Source organism: Dicentrarchus labrax, unplaced genomic scaffold (assembly GCF_905237075.1).
Source record: "Dicentrarchus labrax unplaced genomic scaffold, dlabrax2021, whole genome shotgun sequence".
Lineage (NCBI taxonomy): Eukaryota > Metazoa > Chordata > Actinopteri > Moronidae > Dicentrarchus > Dicentrarchus labrax.
Genome location: NW_026136704.1, coordinates 29,903,857 through 29,929,670, shown reverse-complemented (window position 1 = coordinate 29,929,670; position 25,814 = coordinate 29,903,857). Strand labels below are relative to the sequence as shown.

Here is a 25,814-nt window from a genome sequence, read left to right as displayed (position 1 = left end):
GTCCTGTGTTATTTTGCCCTCGGTCCTCTTACATCATTCATTGTTTTGCTTGCCAACCAATCGTTCGCTGGAAAACGCTGCTGGAAAAACTGCAAAGGGCTCAGTCTGTGAGGAGACCCAGTAGCATAAGACACTTTAACGCTGCCTCCTGGGTCAACACGGAAAGCTGTGAAAACTGAGAGGGTTGGCTAATTTTAACCATGTTACCAAAGGATAGTAAAGAGGAAAAAAAACATTATTCTGTTGAAGTGGCGCAAACGGAAACGAGGGATGATCAAATTACTTGTGCTGTAATAATTTGGCAATGCTTTATTTATAATCTCTACATGTCCTCACTTTCATAATCTATCTAAATAATATTAATAATATTGACACACTTATACACACTGTGTAATAATATTAACTCCCTTTTAGCTCTGTTTTGGTCTCCACTGACTCATGAGGAAGGTATCTGTCTCTTTAGCAGCTGAAATCTCCTCTATGTTCACCAGCTGGTGTCTAACGGTGTCTGAACAGGTAGTGTAAAAAACAGATTCAACCGCCTGCTGGGGCTGAAAACGATGCTGTGTTAGTGATGAGACTGAACCAAAACAATGGGCTGAAACTTTACTCCAAGGTAACAAAAACAATCCTTATATGCAGGTTATTATACACTAATGAAAAAATCCCTATTAATATTATATTCCATTTGTGCCAGTAGATCCTCCTAAATGTGACACACTGGACCTTTAAAGGAGAGGTCAGTCAATCTGGAGATTAAAGATCTGACCACCACTTTAATTTTGTTCTTTGAGTCTTTTCTAGTTGAAATAAAGCTCTTAACTCAGTAGAAAACTACTGTCTCATAAAGAAGTTTGGTTTTAATTCAACTGTTGGAAAGAGCGATTACTGTAGGTCAAAAGTCAACAGAAGGGTGGTTCCTTGTTGCTGGATGAGTCAGGTTACTCTGATGCAGGAAAACAGCTGGAAACCACTTCACTTCCTCTCATCTCTCTGATCAGACCGACTCATTTCTCTTTTTTCATGCCTTTCTCTGTTAGTTGTGTATCTCTGTGCCCAAGTACAAGCTGTACACACACAAAAGTCTTGTTAAAACTATTTTTTCTCTTTGACATTTCTGGTTTTCTGCATTTTCTTTTGCTCTTTTTTCTCTCTTCGGCCAATCACCCCCGAGGCTCTGCGAGTTTGCTAAACTAAATGGAAACACATGAAGGCTCATTTACTCACAGATTCCCAGAATTCCTGGCCATGAGGTCAGTCAGTGTCTAAGTTGTGTGTCGCTCATGACTTTCACTGCTTGGAAATGGAAATACAACCCCACACTCACGGGGAACCACTGTGGGCTGGATGTTAGGGCAATGTGGGTCAGGCCTGTTGAGGCCAAAGCATTTTATTAAAGGTGCTTTTCAAGTCAGATTTATTTAGACAATGATGATTTTAAGGTTGATTTTGAAGTACTTTAGAGCACTAATCCAGATAAAGAAAGACATGATGACACAACAGATAATAAAACAACAAAGGTTTTTCCAAAAAATGAGCTAAGGAAGGGTTGATAATCATCCTAAATCCTGAAACAGATCCATCTTTTGGTCCATATTTGCAATCATGTCTTGTCTCAAGTAACATTGTTTTTATTTTGTAGAGATTTAAATGCTAAATGTAATGAACAGGCAAAACATCTGTGTTACAACACCGCTGTAAAACCTGACATCTTAAATCATAGCAGAGCTTCAGTGAAGTGTTGGGAGTAAGTAGTTACGAAATTTTTACACGTGATATTGTCGTACAGAGAGAAACACTCATATTCTAAGGGTACATTTAAAGGGTTAACTGAGTTTGTATACAAGTTTTCAGAAGCAGGTCGATAAACTTTCTGGGAAGACGTCTGGAAGTGATTCAGCAGCGGGATGTTTCCTTAATCTTGATTGTTTTATTGTGAAATCTGTGAAAAGCGTCTCATGGTGACAAATGAATTCCACCTGGCTGAGAGAGCCTGTTGCATAATCACTTACAATGAGAGAGAGGACAGACTGGCTCTCACTGTGGTCCTGTCTGCCAGGCTCAGTTTACAGGACCAAGATGGGGCCATGTTACAAAGAGCGAACAAATATAATCTCTTTCCTTCTTCCTGTAATCCTTTTTTTTCTTTCCTGCTTCTTTTAGTTCTTACACAGCTTTACAGGAACTTTGACAGACTGCACATTTGTCCTTCAACCCTTTGCTTGGGGTTAAACTCCGTTATAAAATACACACACACCTCCACCCCCCACTTTGTCTTCTCAGAGCTGGAGGAACACCAATCTCTCCGGGGGTCTTAGCATGGGGCTACACCTGGGGGGCTGGAGCTTCGCCATGGGGCCTGGTGGAGTGTGTGTGGCTGTGTTAGAGAGAGACAGATGGATCCTCATGTGGACACACCCCATACTGCACTGATTACATCTTGATTTACTTAGGTGATGTCATATCTGTGTGTGTGTGTGTGTCTGTGTGTGTCCGTGCTCTGTGATATAACCACATCTTTTAGAGACTCGGTGTAATTCACTACTTATCTAGTTTACACATTCCAGTCGGCTTCAAAAACTTACAGAGAGAAAGAGAAGAGAGAGAGAGAGAGAGAGAGAGAGAGAGAGAGAGAGAGAGAGAGAGTGATACTGTGAGTGAGTGAGATAAAGAGTGTGTGTTTTCTTCATGTTTGTCTTGTTTTAAGAAAATTCCACTTGAAACTTTGAGGTTAAACTTCCATGTTCGCTGAAGGAACCCAAACACCCCCCGACCGGGTCAAAACTCCAGCGACAACTTCATTATCTGATGACCCCCGATGAAGGCCACAGGCTGGAATGTGTCTGTCTCACAATAAAGTTGTTCTTAAGTGCTGCTGGAAGTAGACGAAGATGTGGCAGAAAGTAACATCTCATGTTTGTTTGGAGGTCGTTCGACGGCCTCATTATCCGATGCTGCGTCAGTGGAAAAGACGCCCATCTTTCTTTGCAGACGAGCACAAAGCACACACCAGTGGATGAGTGAAGAGAGAGTGTGTTTAATTTGCCTTGCAGCCATCCCACAGGAGCTGTAAACAAGATGCAGTCTAACCTACGAACAGCAAACGTCTGCAGTCTCCATTTGTTAAATCCTCATTACCTCGCTGCAATTATGCTCAGTGCCAACCGTGCTGGGGCCACCACAATGCGCCTCCGAACTTTATGCTCCAGCAGGTCTCCACTGAGTCGGCATTAAAATTTGAAGGCCCATTTAAATGTCTAATTATTCCTCATAATGCAGGAACTTTATAACTCTGTGGAGAAAACAAACCAAACGCTGTATTTGCTTGACCCAGATACTGCGGTTAGTTCATGACGTTAGACAAACATCAGATATTTGAAGCTGCAGTTGTCATCTTAAAATTTGCTCTTCAGTATTCAGAAACTGTGTAAGGAGACGTCAATAAACTGCAGAGCATGCTTTTATATGAAACAAAACCAAAGGGAAAGGAAGTGCCCTCTCAGACAAGCTGTGTATCACCATCATGTTTTAACTCATCAGGTCCTGTGAGGCTGAAATGTTTCCTGCAGACTAATAAAGATTCTTCAATCAAGCACTTAACTGGTGCAGCTTTTAAAGTCATTAAGATAACTCTTGTACAGCAAACACTGGACAGCTGCGAGCTGCAGATTGTTATTCAACTGCCATCTGACTAAAAGTCAACTGAATGCACTTGAGATGATTTCTGAACAACTGGTTGTCTGTATGAACAGTAAACAAAAGGCCTGGTGAGAGATCTGCTCCTGGTTCTTCCATCAGTCCACAGTGGTTGGACTGTGGTTTGTGCCTGCTGCTAGAAGAGTCTTCATCACCTCCACACCGTCTGTCCCAGAGATCAACAGGAAGACAGCTCTCTAATTGGCAGTGTGAGTCAGACAGAAAACTATGATCAGTTTTACATAGAAAGCAGATATTAAAAAAAAGGGTCATATTGGGCAGATTAACAAACAATTAATCTGATTTAATCTGTATTACTTCTCACCCTATTACCTTTTATGGCTTCACACCTGATGATCAAAGAGGCATCATAGTTGATACTCCATCACTACTGTTTCTCAGCAGTTTTGTCTTTGATGGCGATTTTGATCAATAACATTGTCTTATCCCCACTTACCCTCTAATCCTGTAACCATCAGCAGTTCTGATGGTTTAATTAACGCATTTAAAGACCTGTTTAATTGGTTATTTATCCTGGGGTCTGCTGGGTCAATCCACAGAGAGTCGACCAAACTAACACCGGAAGCTGAGATTTGTTTCTTTAAAAATAAAACCACACATCTCGTTTGTATATGGAAATATAACACGTGTTGTTATTTCCATTGAAGACACCTGTGAAATGAGGTTTTAGTGTTTATTTATTGCGTGGTATGTTGTATGCTACTTTTAAACGTAGTTAATTAGTAGAAAATGCGAGTTCAAGCAGTAAATTATTTACTTAAATTTGATTTTCCATTTTAATTTGGTGTAATATAATTATTAAATGTACATATTTACTCTGGTGTATCATAATGAATGAGATTTACACTTTTTTTATAAAGGTTATCACATATTATATTAAAGAAAATGAGAACAAAATTTAAGAATTAACATTAAAATAATTTGTAAAGTGTAAATAACTTTTTATTACATTTAAACTGTCCTATAAAAATGTTTTCTTAACCACAAGGCTGAAAACCTGCTGGCCCACTTAATAAAATCTAGCACATGTGACACAGATGGATGTTTTAATTTGAAGTTTCTAACCGGATATTATGTGTGCTCATTGCTGCTGACTCCACTGAGCTCCTGGAGCCAGAAGCCGATCCCTCTTTACTTTCCCCGTCCAGAGCGCTCCAGAGACAGTCTGCTAATACCCCGCCAGTAAGAGGTTTACCTGCCCCTGAAGAGGTCTGTGTCGGTGGATTGTACGACTCAAACTACAGATTTTATTCCCATAAAGAGACGCAGCGACTGTTTTATCCTACAGGTAAATATCACCGATTATTCTGATTATTTTGGGGGTTTTATTTTGTGGTATTTGTGGGTTTAAACGTGGTCAGTGGTCTCTCGGTGGTCGCTGCTTCTACCTGTTGAATAGACCTTCTGTTTTTCTATTGTATGAGTGACAAAAAGAGGAAAAACCGACCAGTGTAACCTGTTATTTGTCAGTATAATAGCCCTCTCTGTGGACACTCCCTTTGGTTTCAACGTGCGCAGTTTGTGGATAAAAGTGGAAAAACTACAGGATGAACTTTACTCATAACACACGTGATTACAACATAAAGTATATATTAAATATTATATAAAATTATATATATATATATATATATATATATATAAACTGCTGTAGCTCTATGTAACATGTGTTTATCAGCCTGTAAGCGTGTCTGGCAACACAAGTACACACAGAAGCTTATATGAGAGGGTATCTTTGTTTTACCCCATCTGTCATCATATTCAAACCGACCAGAGGCAGTTTTAGGCTATAATGGACAATCTCACCCAGTCCAGGTTATGGTGCTCTCATTTCTAAGCAGATTATGGGTTACAGAAGCACTCAGATATGGTGCGTCCTGGTTGTTGCTGCGCGTTCACCAGAAAAAAAAAAGGAGGACAAGTGAGTGATGGGGAGATATCCCAGGTTTTTAAACGTACCCAGTGGCTCTGACTGGTGATTTTTACTGCTGGGCTACCTGAAGTGCTCCAGGAATAAACTCTCCACTGTTGCCAAAGGCAGGAGGTCACAGCAGCCGGCAGGGCGCCAATGTCCTGCTGATCGCTGACACTATGGAAGTGCTCTGGAGCTGCTCTGCACACTTTAGACCTTTTTATTTCCTCTTATTTTAAAACAGCTACCACGACATTAAGACATAAAAACGTAACTTAAAGGCTCAGTCATCCGTCAACGTGGTAAACAAGATGTTTGTTACACAATAAGAGGTCAATATTGAGCATTTCATCCCGACCAATCATCTGTATTAGACAGATTGTAAATAGCTGTGCTGGATCTGAGCTGTCTGTGTGGATTAGACTGGAGGAGACACACATTTGTTCCACTGGTGCCAATCAGTCAACCGACCAGAGCCTTCAGGAGGGCAGAGATGAGCTCAGAGGCTGCTGGTTACATAACACACACACACACACACGGGAGGGAGAGGGAGTCAACTTTATTCTTGAACTCTATCTTTTATCTCTAATCTCTGCTGGATCTTCGTGGATCGTTTTTTTTTTTTGTTTGGATTAATATGCTGGTGGCGTCCATGAAGAGAAAGATACGATTCAAAAACCTGTTTTCAGGTTAGTATAAGACACAATTTCAACACAAAGGTGAGAGGTGACTCACAACTTCAGATGACTCATTATTGCCTCACCAGGGTTTTATACGAATATGGAGTTATTCATAGTTTCACTGATAGTCAACAGTGTCCAGTCTGAGATATATTTGGGTTAAAAAAGAAAGAATTTAATACATTTTACACACATATCTGGAAAAATGAGTTCTCATTAAGATATAATACTGTAAAAAACAGACGAAATCCGCTTTACTTTAATGGTAAAAACAAACGGATTAGCAGACAAGCAAACGCCTTTTTGTCAACAGTCGCCTGCTGTGCGCAATTACGCATGACGCAGGAGAGACTGCGTTCAGCCGTGTTGCTTCGTGTTTGTCCGAGAAGAAAGAGGACAGGGCTCTCGGGTTCGTTCACTGGTTCTCTGTCCCAGTTGTTAGGAGACAAGCAGCAAATGGGGCCTGAGAGCAGAACCAGATGTCAGATCAGCCTCCTCTGCGGCCGATTGCATCATCAGCAGCGTCCCACATTCATCCAGGAGAGGTGGTGCATCAGGGATCGGGGTTTGTGTGGGAACCGGATGGAGCAGTGTGGTGGATTTATAAGAGTGAGGACATTTTGTCTGAGTGTTCAGACTGGGTCTAGGGGTTAATGCACATTAGTTCTTATAAAGGGAATATTGTGCAGACTACAGTGCAAATATTATGTGTGTGTGTGAGAGAGAGAGAGTGAGAGAGAGATTAGACCTGTGGACTTTAATAGCTCAACTGTGGGACAAACAAACATTTAACTCAGGCCTCATTGACGCTGGAAAGCTTCTAGGACTATGTATAGGTGTGTGTGTGTGTGTGTGTGTGTGTGTGTGTGTGTGTGTGTGTGTGTGTGTGAAAACTACCTAAAATTACTACTGAAGAGAATTTGTTGGTGTCATTAAAGTGACATTTCTGGATGAACTGTTCTGTGACTCTTTATTGATTAAATTTCCTCTGTAACGACGTTAAATAACCTCCCCGTCACTCACACTGAGCTGAAAACTTACTGCTTTTTGAGTGAAAACAGAAGATTAAAAGTGGTGTAAACGCTGTAAATGTGGACTCATTGTGCAGACGGTTGTGATTGGAGCTGTGAATTGATGGTTGACATCAGTAGTTAAAGTTGACCATCTTGTGTGAGCTTAGAAGAACACATATATTCATATAAGACCACATCCCATCATCCCTCCGAATCAAAATATGTTGAAAATACACCAGAAACTGTCTCTTCAGCACTTCAGTGGGACTCGCTCCACCCTTCTGAACCAGCTCGGACTGGTTCGGTATTATTTTTATGTGCATTTTGCATTGTTGTGGTCCTACTTTTGTCATATTTCACAGTCTGGTTGTTTTTGTGGGCTTTAATGGAGCAGACAGTGTACGTCCTCCCCTCATTAGACACAGTTGCCTGATTCATTCGTTCCATTTCTTTGCTTGGATTTGTGCTGCATAAATATAGCAGTTGTTTTTTCTGTGTGTTTCAATGAAGGACGACGAGTTAATGTCTCATTCTTTATGACTGTCAGAGGTTTAAACAGGATTGAGCTGCTCATATATCTTTGGTTCAGGCAGATGGAGATTTCTCTTTCTCATTCATAGCTGATAGATGTCTTTAGGACTAATCTGCCCTCAGATACTGTAGTGTCTAACAGTCTGTGATGATCTCCTAAAATATGTAACTCAGATCAGTTTCACCTTATCCTCATCGATCCTTTACCCAAACCCAAACATCTCTACTCTTAACCATGACACCCAAACATTTGAATCTTATGCTGAATTGTTATAAATTAATCACCCAACAGTATATAAGTGAGTTTCACTGCGGCTGTGTGTGTTTTCTACATGAATAAGAAGAAGATAAAGAGTCTGTGGAGCAGCACTTGGGCACTGTGGCTGCAGAGCTAAATGCTAACACCACATTTAGACCCCGTTTACACCGATTATTAACAGACGTTCTGGGTCGATTGATCACAATTCGACAGCTCTAATTACGTCAGTTCACACCTGGAATTAAAACATGTCTCCACGTGTGTCTCCAGTGACCACTTGTGATCTTTAATTTCCAGTTTCTGGCTGCGATACGAATCATCTATTGTCCACTGTAGTGACTCTTCAGTCTAAGTCAAACAATCCATGAGAATCCATTTTACTTTGTTGTTGTGGTTTCTTTTTGTTGTTGATCCAATATATTTTATGTAATTATCAAACACAAAGAACAGCTGAGGCTGATGGGAATGTCATCAGTTTTGCAGGAATGTGGCCATAAACCAAATTTAGATTCAATTAAATGCTAACAGGATGAAAAAGTCAGAGATCAGAGTTGTTGTCGTACATTTAATAGTTAATTTTTTAATAAAAACAACAACCTCATAGTCTGTTGAGATATTTCAGTCCGAACCGACCAACACAGCCTCCTCTAGAGCCGAGGAGCTATCAAACGTATATAAGTGGGTGTGTTTATCAGAGACTGTCCGAGCTGCGTGGTGTTGATATAATCTGAGATGAGAGGAACAATGAGGTGAATCCTGACTGACAGTCGGTTCAGGTCCAGACTTACAGCGTGAGCCGATTACAACAGACGTACAGTGAATGTCTCAGGACTCGCTCCCTCCCCTGCAGCCACGGGGACGGTGACTCAGCTTTACTGACAACTTTACATCTCTGCTGGTTCAATCATTAGGTTGCATTTAACAGTTTTTGAAATACAGCAAATTAAATACTGCTGGAACAACAGTTTTATATAATCTAGACATTAATTTAGCCCAGTTTTAACCTGAAAATCACCAAATCAGACTTTACTAGGAACTTTTGTGTGAATAATACAGTATTATTGCTTATTCAGAAACTAAAACTTCTATTTCTGTTTGTTTAAAAAGCATCAAACGTAAAACGTAAATGTAACCTCATTGTCTGTTATAAACACTAATAACAGCAGCATTTAACTTCCCTTCCCTTTTTTTTCCTTTACAATAATTGATCAACTTCTTAATAATATGAACGTCTACTGTGATACAATGAAAAACAAGATTGCTGCAGTCATCAGTTTTCTGGTCTTTTTATGTAACTGTCTTGTTTTTGCAAGATAAGACTAATTCCCAGTTCGTCTTCACTTCTAACGAAAGCTTTGCAACATGAATAACTGGAGTTATTTCAGCCTGTCGTTTCTGATAGCTGGTGGTGAAAGTGTTTCCCTCGAGGCGGCTAACAACATTCAACATGAAATTCTGTTGAACTCAACGTGCCCAAAGTGAAAAGACTCCACCAAAAGGTCGGCTCTCAGAGGAACACAGCCGACAGTTAATGTGGGTTTCCAAAGAAAGGAGCTGCAGATTCCTTATCAACTGCGTCTGATATGATTCAAAGACAATCTGAGCTCAGACTCCACTCTCACTCCTTTAACTAACTTTAATCAACAACTTTTGTACTTTAGCCTCCAAAAATATAGTCATTAAACCAGAGAAACACTCAGGTTTATCTCTGTGAAGTTCAACCAATGCGTAGAAACCTAAATGTGAACCCTGTGTGAACTTTCACAGGACAGTTTCAGATGCCAATGTGAGGATGACGTGATGGAGACACATAGTTTGTTTCTGTCTGTTTAACTTCTGTATCTGTGACTGTGTGAAATCCTTTTAAAAACTACAGTCACACAAACGAAACTGGACTAAAAACAAAAGGTAAAGCTTCAACACGAGACAATAACTCTCCAAAAAAATGTGACTTTTTAGCTCAAACAGGCTCCCGGAGACTCACAGATCCACGCTGTCACACGGCGATCCTCACAGTCCTTCAATGTTTCTCCTCAGTAAACAGTGAGAAAGTCACAAGATGAACATCGACACACACGGTGATTATTTATGCTCTTATTTTGAAACAATGTGGAGCATACATCGAGGACCCTTTGATGGACACACCATCCTCACACACTCTGAGTCACAAGTTCAGAAAGTTACATAAGAATAAACATCTGTATTAATGATTAAATTACTTACATATAAAGGTTATTTATTATTATTATTCTACCTCCAGCTATTCTTCCTGTGACTGAACATTTAGGAGCATCTATTGGCACAAGTGGGATATAATATTATTGGTTTTCATTCGTCTATAATCAGCTGAATATAGGAATTGTTGTGTTTCATTATCTTAAAACCTCTATTTTTCTACGGTAGCCCAGAGTGGACAAACCAAACACAGACTCTCCTGATCTGTATTTAGATGTTTTAATCTTTAATTTCACTTTTTTAGGCCTTTATGTCGAAACAAGAGTCTCGCTCTTCAACCTAAATCTAATTTTGTGACTAAACTTCTGAACTCTGAGCACAAAAGAGTTAAAGAGTTAAACTCGAAGGGTACGTTCAGGGTGGTGATGGGATCACAAGATCCACACGGAGCCCTCAGGCGCGACCTCCCTGACATCCCATAATTCACGGTGTTTGCGTCAGGACAGAGATTGTTCAGTGATAACAGGCCGCCACAGGAGACGAGAGGACGTAGAAGCTTTTTTAAAAACAACAATTTCCCTCCAGTGATTTGTGTTTCCACTAACTAGGCTGAGGGGTCTTCAGGAATGCGTGACCAGTTTTCGGTGACTGACTCGCTGTAAAGACCTCAAGTCACACGTTTTTTAACATATTTTGGGGCAGGCAGACCCCTCTTAGCAAACACTCAGGATTCCTGGAGTGTTTTCCATCATATGTCCTCCGGCTCATTGAAAAGAAGGTTGTAAATCTCCTCCCGCCTTCATTCCTCTCTCCCCCCAGCTCCTGCCTCCTCCCTTCCCATCCATCTCCCCATTGCCTTTTTTCTCTTCATCTCTTCTGACTCCTTTTCCTCTCTCTTGTTTCTGTCCTCACAGATCTCCAGCGTTTTTTGATGTCGCATTCCTGAAGTTTCTGAAGAACCCAGAAGACCGACAGCAGACAGCAGACAGCGAGACTGCCAGAGAACATATTCTTCATCCCTTCATCCTCTTTGTCTGAGGAGAGATAAAGACGAGAGAGGGTGTGTGTTTGAAGGAGAAAAGCACCCAGTGTTTGCTTGGATATGGCTTTTCTGTGTATGAAAGAAAGACAGAGGGAGCTGAGTTGAGGTCAAGGCCTTCCTCCTCTCCCCCTACAGTCACATGTCAGCGTGAGGCACAACCCCCGGGGTTGCCATCGCTACGCTGACCGACCCAAATACTTGTATACTCACTTGGAGAAACGACACAGACTGAATCCCTCTGCTGAAAGAGCTTCTGTTTATTTACCCCCAGCTTCTTTTCTCTCGCTGGTTTTAATTTAGAGGCGCCTGCTTCTACCCAGCGAGCACACAGAGACTGAATCCTCTCACATCGACCTGTCAGAATGCCGGCCAAGACACCAATGTACTTAAAAACTACAACTCCCAAGAAGGGAAAGAAGCTGAAGCTTCGTGACGTCCTCTCAGGCGATATGATCAGCCCCCCGCTGGGCGACGTACGTCACAGCGCCCACGTGGGGCCCGAGGGGGAAGGCGATATGTTTGGAGACGTGGGTTTCCTCCAGGGTAAGATGAGCATGCTGCCGTCCCTGAGCCGGACGCAGAACTGGCACTCGCGCTCGCACAGCGTGGAGAGACGCCTGGATGACGACTTCACCACGAAACAGGACTCGCACAACTACGCCTACAACGGTTACCACTACCAGCACTCCTCCGCCGGCCTGCTGAAGACCACCATCTCCATGCCTGTGTTCATCGCCCACGAACAGGCTCCGCCCAAACCCCCACGCCTCCACCTGGACGACCCCTCTCCTCCTTCTCTGCCTTCCCAGCAGAACCACTTCCACCACCATCAGCAGCCCTCGGAGACGGGCCACAAACAGGCCAACGGGTTCAGTCACACAGACAACCACAGCCAGGAGCACTCGACCCCGTCGCCCTTTGAGAACGGGGTGGTGGGCCGCTTGGCGTCTGAGCCCTGTCGTGACATCTCCCTCTCGCCCTCCATCCGCAGGCTCGTCCCCTCTTCTGGCTCCTTCTCAGAGGCCTCCTCCGAGGACTCCATGTCGGACACCTGCGTGCCCCTGGACGTTCGCCGGGGCCTCAGCCTGGACTCTGATGCCGGCCTGAGCAACGAGGATCTGAGGAGCGAGCGCAGTGAGTCGCCCTGCACTACCTGCCATTCGGCCAGTCTCACAGCCCCGACCGGCGTGCCGCGCTCAGAATCTATGGCCGGGTTAGACCTGGATCTGGGCCCATCCATCCTGGAGGATGTCCTCAGTATCATGGACCGCTACAAGACTGAGGACAACCGCTGTGAGCTGTGAAGAAAGATTAATGTGATGTACAGATATTTTTTTATACATGGTTTAATAAATCCTTAAAAACTTAAACACTAACGGAGGACAAGGGATGGAGGGAAGGAGGGATGGAGGGATGGAAAGTGTCTTTTTGAAGACTGTGTTTAAAGGACAGATGTAAGAGAGGAACGTGGACGACGCTGCCCGACATGACAACAAGGCAACAGGCTGGTCCTTTAGAGCCTTCATCAAACCTCATACACATTTAAACTGTAAGCTAACAAAGAGAAGAACTGCATTCACCTTGTTATCACAGCACATTCCTCTTTTTCTCTGGACACCCGCCGCTACCCGCCATGTATTGTCTCTTAATCTGTCTCGTACTGAGAGTTTTCTGCTCGTTAATGGTTAACACGTTTCCAGCTGAGTCGGATAAAGTGCACACTGACCTGGAGAGACAAAAAGGGGAGAAGTGAGCACCTGTGGACAAACATTCAGGACTCACTTATCCATCATGGAAACCACAGCTACTAATAACACGTACAACAGCAGCAGAGCTCAATCGTAAACTGAGCTACAAACACAGTTTTAATGCCGAAAGCCATATTCTGTCCTCATTTTGGCTGCCAGGAAAATGTCATTTTCTGAACTAAAATGTGTCTGATTGTTAATATCTTCACTTGTTTACTGTAATGCTTCAATGCCAGATGAAATGTGAAGAACTTCTGATTTTACTGTCCTTCTGCGGACGGATGGAGACGAAGCTAAAGTGGCGTCTGTCTGCCCTCTAGTGGCAAACAGCAGCTCCGACACTTCAGTGGCAGATTTATTTTGATCGGAGAGAAACTGAGGAAGCTTATTCTTGTAGTTCAACTAATAGAAAATGCTTTTAAGTGTAAGAAATGTTGCTGCTTTGTAGATCATCAGATCTTTTTAAAATCACTTCTCTCCCGTGTTGTTGGCTCATTGTCGGCCTCCATAACATTCACTGTCTGCATTATCACAGTAGCCTATTATTCAAATGTCATTTATGCTGTATATATATATATATACATATCACTGTAAATGTAAAAATAAAACGTTCCTTTAAAAAAAAACCAAGGCTTTGTGTACAATTATTAACACACAAACATAAATGAAGGAGCTGCATATTATATATATATATATTTTAAAAAACAATGGCATTAATAATCACAAAGATATCTCTTCCTGCGTTCAGACCACACACATAACATAACTGTGCTTGGTTTGAATTGATAATTAATTTAGTTCATTAGTTAAGTAATTAATTTTGGAGGTGGTCATGTTGCTTTTATTTGGAACATAATGATATAGCATCCCATAAACCATAAAGTATTTCCTGCTGTACTACTAGAATATGCCGATAAGTTTGTGAAAACGTGATTAAATATATATTTGTGTGAGGATATTGATCATGTACGCGTAATATAACTGAAATATTAAAGGTTTTTAGACACATCACGAGTGTTCGCTGCCATCAAACTACACCTGTTTGTCTTCTGACAGTTTTATTTTAATATCTGAATTATTGGTTCTTTAGTTGGTTGTTAAAATTATATTTTATATATATATATATATATTATATTCTCTAGAAGTAATCTTATGATGTTGTGTAATTTCAGTTGAGTGCAGTTGTAGTTCCTCACTGTGACCACTGGAGGGCAGCACCAACTAATGACTATCAATAAATTGCGACCTATTTATCAGTGTTTATTCCGGTAGATGGTTTTATAATCTATAAATGTTGTCCTTGTTTTTTTGTAGTTCCTCATTATGACCATTAGAAAATATTTAATTACTGATAATCGGTCTGACTGCGCCGTTAGATTTACGTGTATTTGTCGCCACCCGGTGGTCACAGTGTGACGTTGCAGCCCGTTAAATTAGTAAAATGCGCGTCATTTCAGACCACTTCCGGGTAATCCTTTCAAAATACAGCGACAAACCCAAAGCGATTAGAAATTAAGTGACATAAAAAGCCATTATCACGTCATCTGTATAAAGAGGTTCACATGATCGACGATTCACAGCAACTTTATAAAGATGGAGATTCCGGGGTCAGTTATGTGAGATTGTTTCGGTCACTTTATATAATTTTTTAACCTTTATTTTGATAGTATTCACAGGAAGTGTTGGAAGTGACGCTAGTTTTACTAATTGAGCGTGTTGCAGTTCCACCGTGTGGCCACTGGGGGGCGGTAAACACTCGTTATCATGGGCAGGGCGGATAACGGTCGACGGTTAGAAACTAGCGTCAGTGGTAGCATATTAAAACTTCCGGTACGACTTTCAAAATAAAGGCAACGTAATTCGGGGATTTGGAATATTACGGTTTAATTAAACGATCTGATGTCAACCATAAATATGCTACAACGACATTAATTCATACACAGTCAACGGTTCATCAGTTTACATCGCGATTAAAGTAGTTTATCCTTCGCCCTGTAGGCGGCGGTAATGCGCACCGGCGCGAACTGAACAACCAGAAGTCGTCGTAGTAGAAGAAGAAACAACTTCCGCTCCCACTGCAGCGTGTCTGTGGTTTTTTAAAACTGACAACAAAGTTTTCACCGACTGTTTCACAACAGCGACAGCGACCGACAGAGAGAGAGAGAGAGGAGCGGCCTCCACACGTACCACCAGAATGAAGTGAGAGAAATCAATCAATCGATCAATCAATCGATCAAATGCAGACGTTGTGTGCATCGATCGTGCTAACTGATAGCTAAGCTCATTCAGTATAATATTATTAGTATAAAACAATGTTTGTGCACCTTCATCTTTTATTTCAGGCTGAACATCGACGGTCTGTTGGTGTATTTTCCATATGACTACATTTATCCTGAGCAGTACTCCTACATGCTGGAGCTGAAGAGGACACTGGACGCCAGGGTGGGTGGTGTTAAAGTGTCTCTCTGTTTTTTCTTATTATATATATTATTATATATTATCTTATTATATATTATCTTATTATAAATATCTTATATACAGGACGTAAACACAAAGTGTGTCAGGGTGTGTTCGTGGTTTATTCTGCCTGTGTGTATTTAAAGCTGCTGTCTCACTGAACGCGAGTGCAGGTTGAAGTGTGAGTGAGCTTTTGGTTTTCTGCTGCTGCTTCAGAGGGAGGATGGAGGGAGGATGGAGGGAGGGAGGATGGAGGGAGGGAGGGAGGGAGAGAGGAGGGAGGGAGGAAGGATGGAGGGAGGGAGGATGGAGGGAGGGAGGGAGGGGAGAGAGGAGGGAGGGAGGAAGGATGGAGGGAGGGAGGATGGAGGGAGGGAGGGAGGGAGAGAGGAGGGAGGGAGGAAGGATGGAGGGAGGGAGGATGGAGGGAGGGAGGGAGAGAGGAGGGAGGGAGGAAGGATGGAGGGAGGGAGGATGGAGGGAGGGAGGGAGGGAGGGAGGAGGGAGGGAGGGAGGATGGAGGGGAGGGAGGGAGGGAGAGAGGAGGGAGGGAGGAAGGATGGAGGAAGGAGGGAGGGGAGGATGGAGGGAGGGAGGAAGGATGGAGGGAGAGAGGATGGAGGGAGGGAGGATGGAGGGAGGAAGGATGGAGGAAGGAGGGAGGGAGGATGGAGGGAGGGAGGAAGGATGGAGGGAGGAGGGAGGATGGAGGGAGGGAGGATGGAGGGAGGATGGAGGGATGGAGGATGGAGGGAGGGAGGATGGAGGGAGGGAGGGAGGAAGGAGGGAGGGAGGATGGAGGGAGGATGGAGGGAGGGAGGAAGGATGGAGGGAGGGAGGATGGAGGGAGGAGGGAGGGAGGATGGAGGTAACTGTTGTGTTGTGTTCAGGGTCATGGAGTCCTGGAGATGCCGTCAGGAACAGGGAAGACCATCTCTCTGCTGTCTCTCATTGTTGCCTACCAAAAGGTGAGTTTAGCTGTGTGTGTTTACAGGTTGGAGTTACTGTCAGCACCAAGAACATTTAATAAGTTAGTCTCTCTCTCTCTCTCTCGCTCTCTCTCTCTCTCTCTCTCTCAGGCCTTTCCTCTGGAAGTGACCAAGCTAATCTACTGCTCCAGAACGGTTCCAGAGATCGAGAAGGTGACTCAGCATCAAATAAAATCTTTGTCCTGTCTAACGGCTCGAGGATTGTTTTCTTTTAAAGTTAAAATAAAACTGTGATCCGCTGTGTGATTAGGTCGTGGAGGAGCTGAGGAAGTTGATGGAGTTTTACTCCAAACAAACTGGAGAGAGCAACAACTTCCTGGCTCTGGCCCTCTCCTCCAGAAAGAACCTCTGCGTCCACCCGGAGGTTCGAACATCGGCTGACATTCACATTTAAAGCTGACCGAGTGACGAAGCAGCTTGTGTTTTAGATGCAGGGCCGAGCTTTCTTCTTCCTCTGTTTCTTTCCAGGTGAGCTCTCTGCGCTTCGGTAAGGAGGTTGATGGGAAGTGCCACAGTCTGACAGCGTCGTACATTCGCGCACAACGCCACAGCGACCCCAACATGCCTGTGTGTCGCTTCTATGAGGTAAGAAGTCACCTGGATTTACCCACTTCAGACCAGCTGGTGTTTTTCAACTAAAGTGGAAGTAGGAGGAAGGTTTTATTTTAATGAATGGAGCTCAATATTCAATTGATTATAACTTGAAGACTCAACTCGCTGTCACTTTTTTTCGCTGTTGATACAGAGACATCTGGTTTTCATGCAAGCATCCACCATCCAGCTAGTGTTAGAGTGTGTGTGTGTGTGTGTGTGTGTGTGTGTGTGTGTCAACATCATGGGAAAGACACCTGAAAACCGAAATCATTCATTATGTTCCTCTTGTTAGGAACTCTAACTAGGTTAAAGAAAACAATGAGAAGTACTCACATAACACCGTGTGTGTAACTACAGACCAGAGGCAGTGTCTGGTTTCTAAATGTCCTCTGAATGAACTCATAATGTGATCTCAGGTCAGTGCTTTGTCACAGATGTTGCATAACTTCAGTAAGAAACAATAAGTGTACCTTTTTTTTTTTTTTTTATTATTATTATGAAAGCCCAGACTTTTACCTTCTAACTAACAAAGCTCCAACTGACTGAGATAATTAACATTAAAAATAAAATGTGCCCCATAGTCTTATCTTTCACTGTACCTACATTTGTGTGTGTGTGTGTGTGTGTGTGTGTGTGTGTGTGTGTATAGGAGTTTGACGCAGTCGGCCGACAGGTGCCTCTTCCTGCGGGCATCTACAACCTTGACGACCTGAAAGATTTCGGCAGGAGGAAAGGCTGGTGTCCGTACTATCTGGCACGTTACTCGGTACGTTGCACAACACGGAACTTGTGGCCGGATGGGACAAATGCTTTTCTAGTATTTTGGGGAAAGAAATGAATGGATGAATTTATGGTTGGTTTAAAGGTTAAAACACAGATTTTCATTGATTGTTTATTGGTTCTGGTCGTGGGAACACAACAGTTTACAATATAAATGTTTCTCATCAAGAGGAAATGCTCTTGGCAGTTACTCTTCACTGAATAATGTCTTGATATTTGAAGCTGTTTCAGAGAGGTTGTATCTCTAAGTTTGTCCAGTTTTCTGTCTCCTTTCTTTATGTCCTCTCAGATCCTGCATGCTAACATTGTGGTGTACAGTTACCACTACCTGCTGGACCCCAAGATAGCGGACCTGGTGTCCAAAGAGCTGGCCAAGAACTCTGTCGTGGTGTTTGATGAGGCTCATAATATAGGTGAGGAGTGATTTATTATGTATCAGTCCCAGAAATCTGAGATTCATTTAGTAATTCTGATCATTCTAACATCATCTAACTCATCCAGCACCTCTTTGTCTCCTGTTTCTTTCTCTCAGACAATGTGTGTATCGACTCCATGAGTGTGAACATCACCAGGCGAACACTCGACCGCTGCCAGACCAACGTGGACACACTTCAGAACACCATACAGAAGTAAGAGCCTGGCAGATTCCCTTAATCACATCTACATCTGTGAGGAGAGGAGTTTGACACCACACCTGCACGGAAAAACTGTAGCTACATTTGTTTATTATGTGTCTGATAGGATAAAGGAGACGGACGCTGCTAAACTGAAGGAGGAGTATCGGCGATTGGTGGAGGGGCTGAAGGAAGCCAATGTTGCCAGGGAAACGGACATCTACCTCTCCAATCCCGTGTTACCAGATGAAATTCTGAAAGGTGCGGCCATCAACAGGATCGGACATCAATTAATTTAGTTTTTGTTGAAAGATAATTCAGACAAAAACACAAAACTGAGTCTTCAAGAAGCTTGAATACTTTCTGTCTGCTCTCTCTCTCAGAGGCGGTCCCTGGTACGATTCGCACAGCGGAGCACTTTGTTGGTTTCTTGAGACGGTTCATGGAGTATCTGAAGTCCCGGCTGAGGGTCCAACACGTCGTACAGGAGAGCACGCCGCAGTTCCTCAAAGACATCTTCGACAAAGTCTGCATCGACCGCAAGCCTCTCAGGTCAGCGTCGGCTTCAGCAACTCATTTAAACTAACATCACTCATCACACCTGTTTTATAACTGCTTGAATCCAGACTTAAGAAGGCGACATGGCCCTCAAGTGATCAGTTCTAGCTCTCTTTCTCAGTAGCTTAATCACAAATTCTTCTTCCTCAATTCCCTCATTTCCTTTGCAGCTTCCCACTCACTCTCCCACCTCCCACACATGATCTTTCTTACATAATCACTCACCTTTTCTCTCTCTAATCTTTCATCCATTCCTCTGTGTCTCTCCAGGTTTTGTGCGGAGCGTTTACAGTCTTTACTACGTACTCTGGAGATCGCCGACATCGCAGACTTCTCAGCTGTTACTCTCATCTCTAACTTTGCTACCCTCGTCAGCACCTACAGCCAAGGTACCGAAACACTTCTATACATCTTAAAGTACTGAAACAGACACTGTTAACAGATGTAGTACTTGTAGTTGCAGTAAGACGTGTGGTAAAAGTCAGATTTAGTGTTTAATAGCTCCCAAATATTTAGGTTTTGTTGTATAAAAAGAATGGGAAAGGGGAAATCAGCAGTGAAACTTTAAACTGTTTTCTCTCTGTCTGAAGGTTTTACCATCATCATTGAGCCCTTTGAAGACAGAACTCCAACCATTGCCAACCCTGTGCTGCACTTCAGGTGGGACAGCACATTTAATGTAAACCTTTACCTACCAACCCCACTTTATAAAGGATAAATGTTATTCTCAGTGTGTGTGATTGTTGATGAGTACCAGTGACTCCAGCTCTTCTTTACTCTGGGGAAAAGGTTCCAGGCTTCAAAAAATATTTGGGACAGAAGCTTCCTGCCAACGACCTACTTACATTTTCAGCTGCTTAACCACCGAGGACTGTGCTGTTAGCAGCTCAACAATGATGCAGGATACTTTTGCTTTAAAGGCTGAGAAGCCTCCTTCTGAGATCTGAAACACAAAGCAGTTATTGTTACACAATTTTACACAATGATAATCTTTCTGATGGATGGAAGCTCTGTGAGTAAGTGACAAAGCCTGTGTGATATAAACAGTGAAACAGTGACTGTTCTGATCTTTGTTTTCTGTGTTTGTTCTTCTCTCAGCTGTATGGATCCGTCTATCGCCATCAAACCTGTTTTTCAAAGATTTCAGTCAGTCGTCATCACCTCGGGGGTGAGTTAGTTACCACTCTCTCGTTCTTCTCTGCTCAGTTTACAGTCTGTCAGCAGTAGTTCAGTCCTGTAGTTCACAATGCAGATTTATGTCTTATGGCTTAAATGAATATGTTATATTTGTAATCAGGTTGCGTATATGGCTTAAATGAATATGTTATATTTGTAATCAGGTTGCGTATGCAGAGTCGAGAACAGATGGAGCAAAGAATAGTTTTCTCTTTTTGTTTCAATATTGTTTGATTTGAGTTAAAGTACCTGCCCCGTATCGTGGAGCTACTTAAAATATAATCCTTTCATTGATGTAATGTTATTGCTTCTCATAATCACGTGTACTTAGTTTAAAATGTTCAACAATTATCACAGTTATCAAATTATTGCCATTTTTATTTACACTGGTGGCCTGAATATTAGATCTATTCAGCTGACACGCTCTGATAAATGACAGCCTGCTCTCATTTTGACTATCTCGTCCTTCGGTTTGACCTCTTCAGACTCTCTCTCCTCTGGACATTTATCCCAAAATCCTCGACTTCCGCCCGGTTACCATGGCATCCTTCACGATGACGCTGGCACGGACCTGCCTCTGTCCTCTGGTGTGTAATTACACTCAGACAGAAGAATTATAGACAAATTGTGTCACAAAAGAACACATTCATGACAATGTGCCAACCCTTAATCTCATCATTTCCACCATTAAAGCTGAGTTTAAGTCTTTCCTTCCTGTTTTCTCTTTGGTAGATTGTTGGCAGAGGAAATGATCAGGTGGCCCTGAGCTCAAAGTTTGAGACCAGAGAAGATTTTGGTTTGTAAAAATATCTTTTTCACAACATAAAATCTAAAAACAAAACACATGATTCTTTGTTTAAATGTAATGGTATAACTTTTTCTTTTTTTTTGTTTCCAGCTGTGATTCGTAACTATGGCAACCTGCTCTTGGAGATGTCTGCCATTGTTCCTGATGGCATTGTGGCGTTTTTCACCAGCTATGTCTACATGGAGAACATAGTGGCGTCTTGGTATGAACAGGTCAGTGTGAGGACACACACACACACACACACACACACACACACACCACTGCTGATAATTAATACTTTAAGAGTTGCATCATGGAAACAGAATTTAGTCAACAATGATTCGGTCTAAGTTATCTCATTCTATAAGTAGAGAAGGACGGCTTCAGTAAACATTTCTGTGTTTGTTTGCAGGGTATCCTGGAGAATATTCAGAGAAACAAGCTGATCTTCATTGAGACTCCCGATGCTGCAGAGACAAGCATGGCCCTGGAGAAATACCAGGAGGTCAGAGAGACACAAAACAAAGATCAGTCGTCCCATTTAGCATTAGCAGTGCTGTAAAGGAATAAAAGCAAATTCATGGTTTATCTTCCTGTTCTCGTGCTGGATCTCAGACCTTTGTCCTCTGACCTTTCTCTGTCTGTCTCTTCCCTTTAGGCATGTGAGAACGGCAGAGGAGCCATCCTCCTGTCTGTGGCCAGGGGAAAGGTGTCTGAGGGAATAGATTTTGGTAAATGATGCTGAGAGTTACTGACTTAAATATAAAGATTCAGCAAACATTTCACCAGGTGTATGTGTTGAGTTCAGTTTTTCTGAATCTTGTTCTTTCTTCTGTTCAGTGCATCATTTCGGGCGAGCAGTCATCATGTTTGGAGTTCCTTATGTTTACACACAGAGCCGCATCCTAAAGGTCAGAAATATCTCCTGTACAATAACTCTCTTACAATAAAATGCACATTTACCCACATTGACTGAGCTGTTTTACTGTCCTCACTCTGTTCATAGCTTGACAATATTTTTACTTACTCACTGACTTACATGTTTCAGGCTCGTCTGGAGTACCTTCGGGATCAGTTTCAGATCAGAGAGAACGACTTTCTGACGTTTGATGCAATGCGACACGCGGCTCAGTGTGTGGGCAGAGCCATCAGAGGCAAGACCGACTACGGACTCATGATTTTTGCTGACAAGGTTTGTGATGTTTCTGTCCTCTTCTTGTAGCTTCCATTACAACCAGTCTTCAGATTTTAGCATTAAAGTGGCTCCACTGGGGCAGTTTGTTGTCTTGAGTGATGATCAGTCAGTACGTGATGGCCGTGTCTCCCCGCCCGCAGCGTTATGCCCGAGCAGACAAACGTGGGAAGCTTCCTCGCTGGATTCAGGAGCACATAAATGACGGCAGTCTGAACCTCACCGTGGACGAGGCCATCCAGCTCTCCAAACACTTCCTGCGGCAGATGGCTCAGCCTTTCAGACAGGTGCGACTCAAACCTGCTAAACACAATACAAGTGTATATATGTGTGCTTCAGATTTCTCTATCTGGGAAGTTAACTGAAACTTAAATGTTATCAGTTAGAGTTAATTCAACAGGCGTAAGGTCACCAGAAGCAAAAAATATTGATTACAAAACAGCTTTTGTCTCTTTTGTGTGAAATGTCAAAGAACAAAGAAACATAAGGTCCAGAGAGGACATAAAGTTACTGTAATTATTTCATGATCCACACTTTTGTCCCTCTTGTGTCTTAAAGAATCAGAACATGTACTGTACTTTACATGAAAGGGTTACATTAATTATTGAAAAATTCTTATGCAGGTGAGTCAGAAAGTTAATTTCTAACACTGGATAAAATAGAAAAAACAGAAGAAAAACTGTAATTTTATAACTACTTTAACTTTGCCAAGTGTGCTCGCAGAAAACACTCATCCAAAAGATAAAAAGCCTGTTTTTTTTTAGCATTTAGTAGCCTCCTACATCCCTCTTCTTTAATTTAGACTGACTTAGAGCTGAACAGTGAACAGGATGATTTAACCTCAGACCTGCAACAATGTCATGTCATTTAAGCAAGACACTGAAAATAGTTGACCAGGCAGTCTGTGCTCACCATCGCCTCTCTAATAACCTCCTCCCATCTCTCCCTTCCTCTCACTCTCTCCCCCTCCAGGAGGACCAGTTGGGTCTGTCTCTGCTGACTCTCGAGCAGCTGGAGTCGGAGGAAATGCTGCAGAAAATCTCTCAGATTGCTCATCAGACCTGAAAGGTGACGTGCGCTGCATAATGTCATCACCGTGGCAACGCCCATTATGGGGTCGGCAGCCGGTACGATGACATCATTACCGTGCAAACAATTACAGAACTGGGTCAGATAGCAGATTTCACTTTAACCCATTCAGTGTGATAGATGTACGTGGTTTTCCACATCAGCTGTAGACAACAAAATCAAAACTTTCCTCTAAAAAGTGGTAAACTCCACCCATCTGGTTAACTAACCATGAGAAGTATTCTAATCACAGCCCAGCTCTGGTGGTTACAGTAATTATTTCTGACTGGATTACACACAGTCTGTGTATAGTGGTTTAACAGTTTGAGCCTTAAAGAAGGCACAAGCATTCAGTATTTCAGGTCACACACACAGAATATTAGCACCACAGCTCTGACACTCTTACAGTTCAGTTTGTAAAGCGAGAACATCCATTTAGACTAAAATATATCAAACAAGTTGAGTATTTTGCAGGTTTATTGAGATGGTCCTAACATTTTGTAAACTCTTGTGTATTCAGTATTTCAGATCACTCACAGATGCAAGAAGAGAAGATATAATAGAGCATTATATTCCTAAAATTGGATTTTACAGCTTTTTCACAGCATTGTAATTTCTGGAAACAATAATACATTTATTTCTTTCGGTTAATAACATGTTCAGTTTCAAATATGACAAGAAGTCATCATTAGTGGGTCAGCACGTTGCATTATCTACAGAAACCTTATTCCATCTGTGGGTGTAACATCGGTTCCTATAGCGTCTGTCATACAGGCACGACTACTGTTAAGTTTCCTTTGCTACTGTAACTGTACATAGTCTCATTTTATACTGAACATGAATATTTGTATGTTTTTTCAACCAGGAAGTTGGAATATAAATGTTTGTATTTAACAGGTGACTTGTGTTTCTTCTTGGGAATGTGTTTTTAAAAAGAGGCCTTTCCATCCTGAGTAAAGGGCAAATACCTGAACTTAAAAAAAAGTACATTAGCTATTCAAATTAAAGAAGAAACCCTTTTAAAAAAAAAAAAAAAACTATAATTGTCAAAACCTTAAAGCCATAAAAGCAATATACAAAGCGATATTTCCATCCAAACAACACACGCTAAAGGGTGTTCAAGTCTCTTTGTAATTTATTTCAGCTCCAGTTTGCAAATATAAAATACAAACATTCATATTTACCAGAATAAACACAGCATCAGAGGAGACATATACATATATAGTCCAGTTCCTACATATTTCATCCCATTCTGTATGTAACATTATTACAAGTATTTCATTAACAGACCGTAGTTTCTACAGTAACTAAAATAGTGCGATTTCAGCCCTTACAAACAAACAGCAGTGACATCTTCTACCACAGCAAATGTACAATCAGTAGTTCTCCATCATGGAAAAATAGGATATACAGTATGTTCGAGCAAAAAAACTGGAAGTGAGCCCTAAAAAAATACCAGGAGGGTCGGGTGGTGACGCCATTTTCAGGGAGCCAAGATTTTCCTAGCAACACTCATTTATTTGAGTCTGTATCTTACTTTAAACATTCCTGAGTGTTAAAGGTCCAGTGTGTAACATTTAGGAGGATCTATTGGCAGAAATATATTCATAGGTATGTTTTTATTAACGTATAATCACATTAAAAATGAGTCGTTTTTATCTACAGACGCACATATTAAACCGCCATGTTTCTACAATAACACCAGAACGGACAAACTCACTAAATTGGGCCACTAAATCCTACACACTGGACCTTTAAGTACGTACAAAATGATAGCCATTTAATGTTCTGTCTAGTGTATCAACATAAAAAGGAAGGACCTATGTTTATTTTTGTTCACGCAGTGTTGTGGTCATGTCACAAGATCTCGAGTTTGAGTCTTAAGTAACGTGTTCAAGTAATTTTCACTATAACAAATGAAAGAGCACAAAAATCTACATTAAAAGATAGTTTTACTCTCTGTATAATAGTTGTCGATTTCAGGCATTTCAGTGAATAAGCATAGATGTAAAATTACAAGATGAAATAGACATACTTAAGTAGGCTACCCTGTGCTTTAATATTGTTCTTCATTCATGCTATGTTAAGCTACCACTATGGGGCAGAGACTTCAAAACAAACTCACTCAAATAGTTTGGGTTAATGCATTCACAAACATCTGGCTACCTGTGCATCGCATGCACACGCTGCCCTGTGTATCCCTTTGGAGTCAAATTTCCATCCATCGATTTACTACAAGTCCAGTATTCACTCTCCTTGTATCTCTGGTTTGCACTTTAGCTGCTGGATGTTTTGACTATCTTCACAGGTTTAGCCACCATACCAACTTTGTATGTCTGCTTTTGGCTCTGGGCAGATAGCGTCTATTTGGCTTGTCTAAGCTTGTTTGCCGAAACATTTTGAACTTACACAGACGCTTATTTACCTAGATTCTTTTCCTCTTTGTACAATCGCCCAATTTGCTTCATGTTTAGTTTGCGTGGTATAACATGGTCTGCCACAGTGTCTGTCATACGGCAACTGAG

The 25,814-nt window shown here is 42.0% G+C and overlaps 2 protein-coding genes across 4 annotated transcripts; both read left to right on the top strand.

The window, feature by feature from the left end:
* The first annotated feature begins 4,844 nt into the window (after positions 1–4,844).
* On the top strand, positions 4,845–13,700 carry zgc:154093 (uncharacterized protein LOC777623 homolog). The gene is made up of 2 exons (XM_051398653.1): positions 4,845–5,005; positions 11,199–13,700. The coding sequence occupies exon 2, from the start codon at positions 11,689–11,691 to the stop codon at positions 12,628–12,630; it is 942 nt and encodes a 313-aa protein (XP_051254613.1). The 5' UTR covers positions 4,845–5,005; positions 11,199–11,688; the 3' UTR covers positions 12,631–13,700.
* Positions 13,701–15,121: 1,421 nt separating this feature from the next.
* Positions 15,122–24,183, top strand: ercc2 (excision repair cross-complementation group 2). 3 transcript variants are annotated; one of them, XR_007884484.1, is made up of 24 exons: positions 15,122–15,273; positions 15,417–15,516; positions 16,422–16,499; positions 16,611–16,673; positions 16,771–16,884; positions 16,989–17,105; positions 17,764–17,880; positions 18,184–18,307; positions 18,427–18,523; positions 18,636–18,769; positions 18,892–19,060; positions 19,337–19,455; positions 19,657–19,726; positions 20,165–20,234; positions 20,728–20,829; positions 20,975–21,038; positions 21,141–21,262; positions 21,442–21,534; positions 21,688–21,760; positions 21,870–21,940; positions 22,078–22,221; positions 22,365–22,508; positions 23,194–23,348; positions 23,810–24,183. XR_007884484.1 is itself a non-coding variant. In XM_051398596.1 (24 exons), the coding sequence occupies exons 1-23, from the start codon at positions 15,269–15,271 to the stop codon at positions 23,284–23,286; spliced, it is 2,283 nt and encodes a 760-aa protein (XP_051254556.1). In that variant the 5' UTR covers positions 15,122–15,268; the 3' UTR covers positions 23,287–23,289; positions 23,810–24,183. The 3 variants fall into 3 exon arrangements, 2 of the variants coding, with proteins under 2 accessions (XP_051254556.1, XP_051254555.1); XM_051398596.1 differs by having other exon boundaries at positions 23,194–23,289; XM_051398595.1 differs by having other exon boundaries at positions 23,194–24,183.
* The last annotated feature ends 1,631 nt before the right edge of the window (positions 24,184–25,814 follow it).

What these genes read in the sequence shown, in the direction of transcription:
- zgc:154093 (XM_051398653.1), top strand. Translation starts at nt 11,689, where the DNA reads ATGCCGGCCAAGACACCAATGTACTTAAAAACTACAACTCCCAAGAAG.
- ercc2 (XM_051398596.1), top strand. An exon ending in ACCTCTGCGTCCACCCGGAG is followed by an intron (nt 16,885 to 16,988) that starts GTTCGAACATCG and finishes GTTTCTTTCCAG; the next exon opens with GTGAGCTCTCTGCGCTTCGG. An exon ending in CCCTGGAGAAATACCAGGAG is followed by an intron (nt 21,535 to 21,687) that starts GTCAGAGAGACA and finishes TCTTCCCTTTAG; the next exon opens with GCATGTGAGAACGGCAGAGG.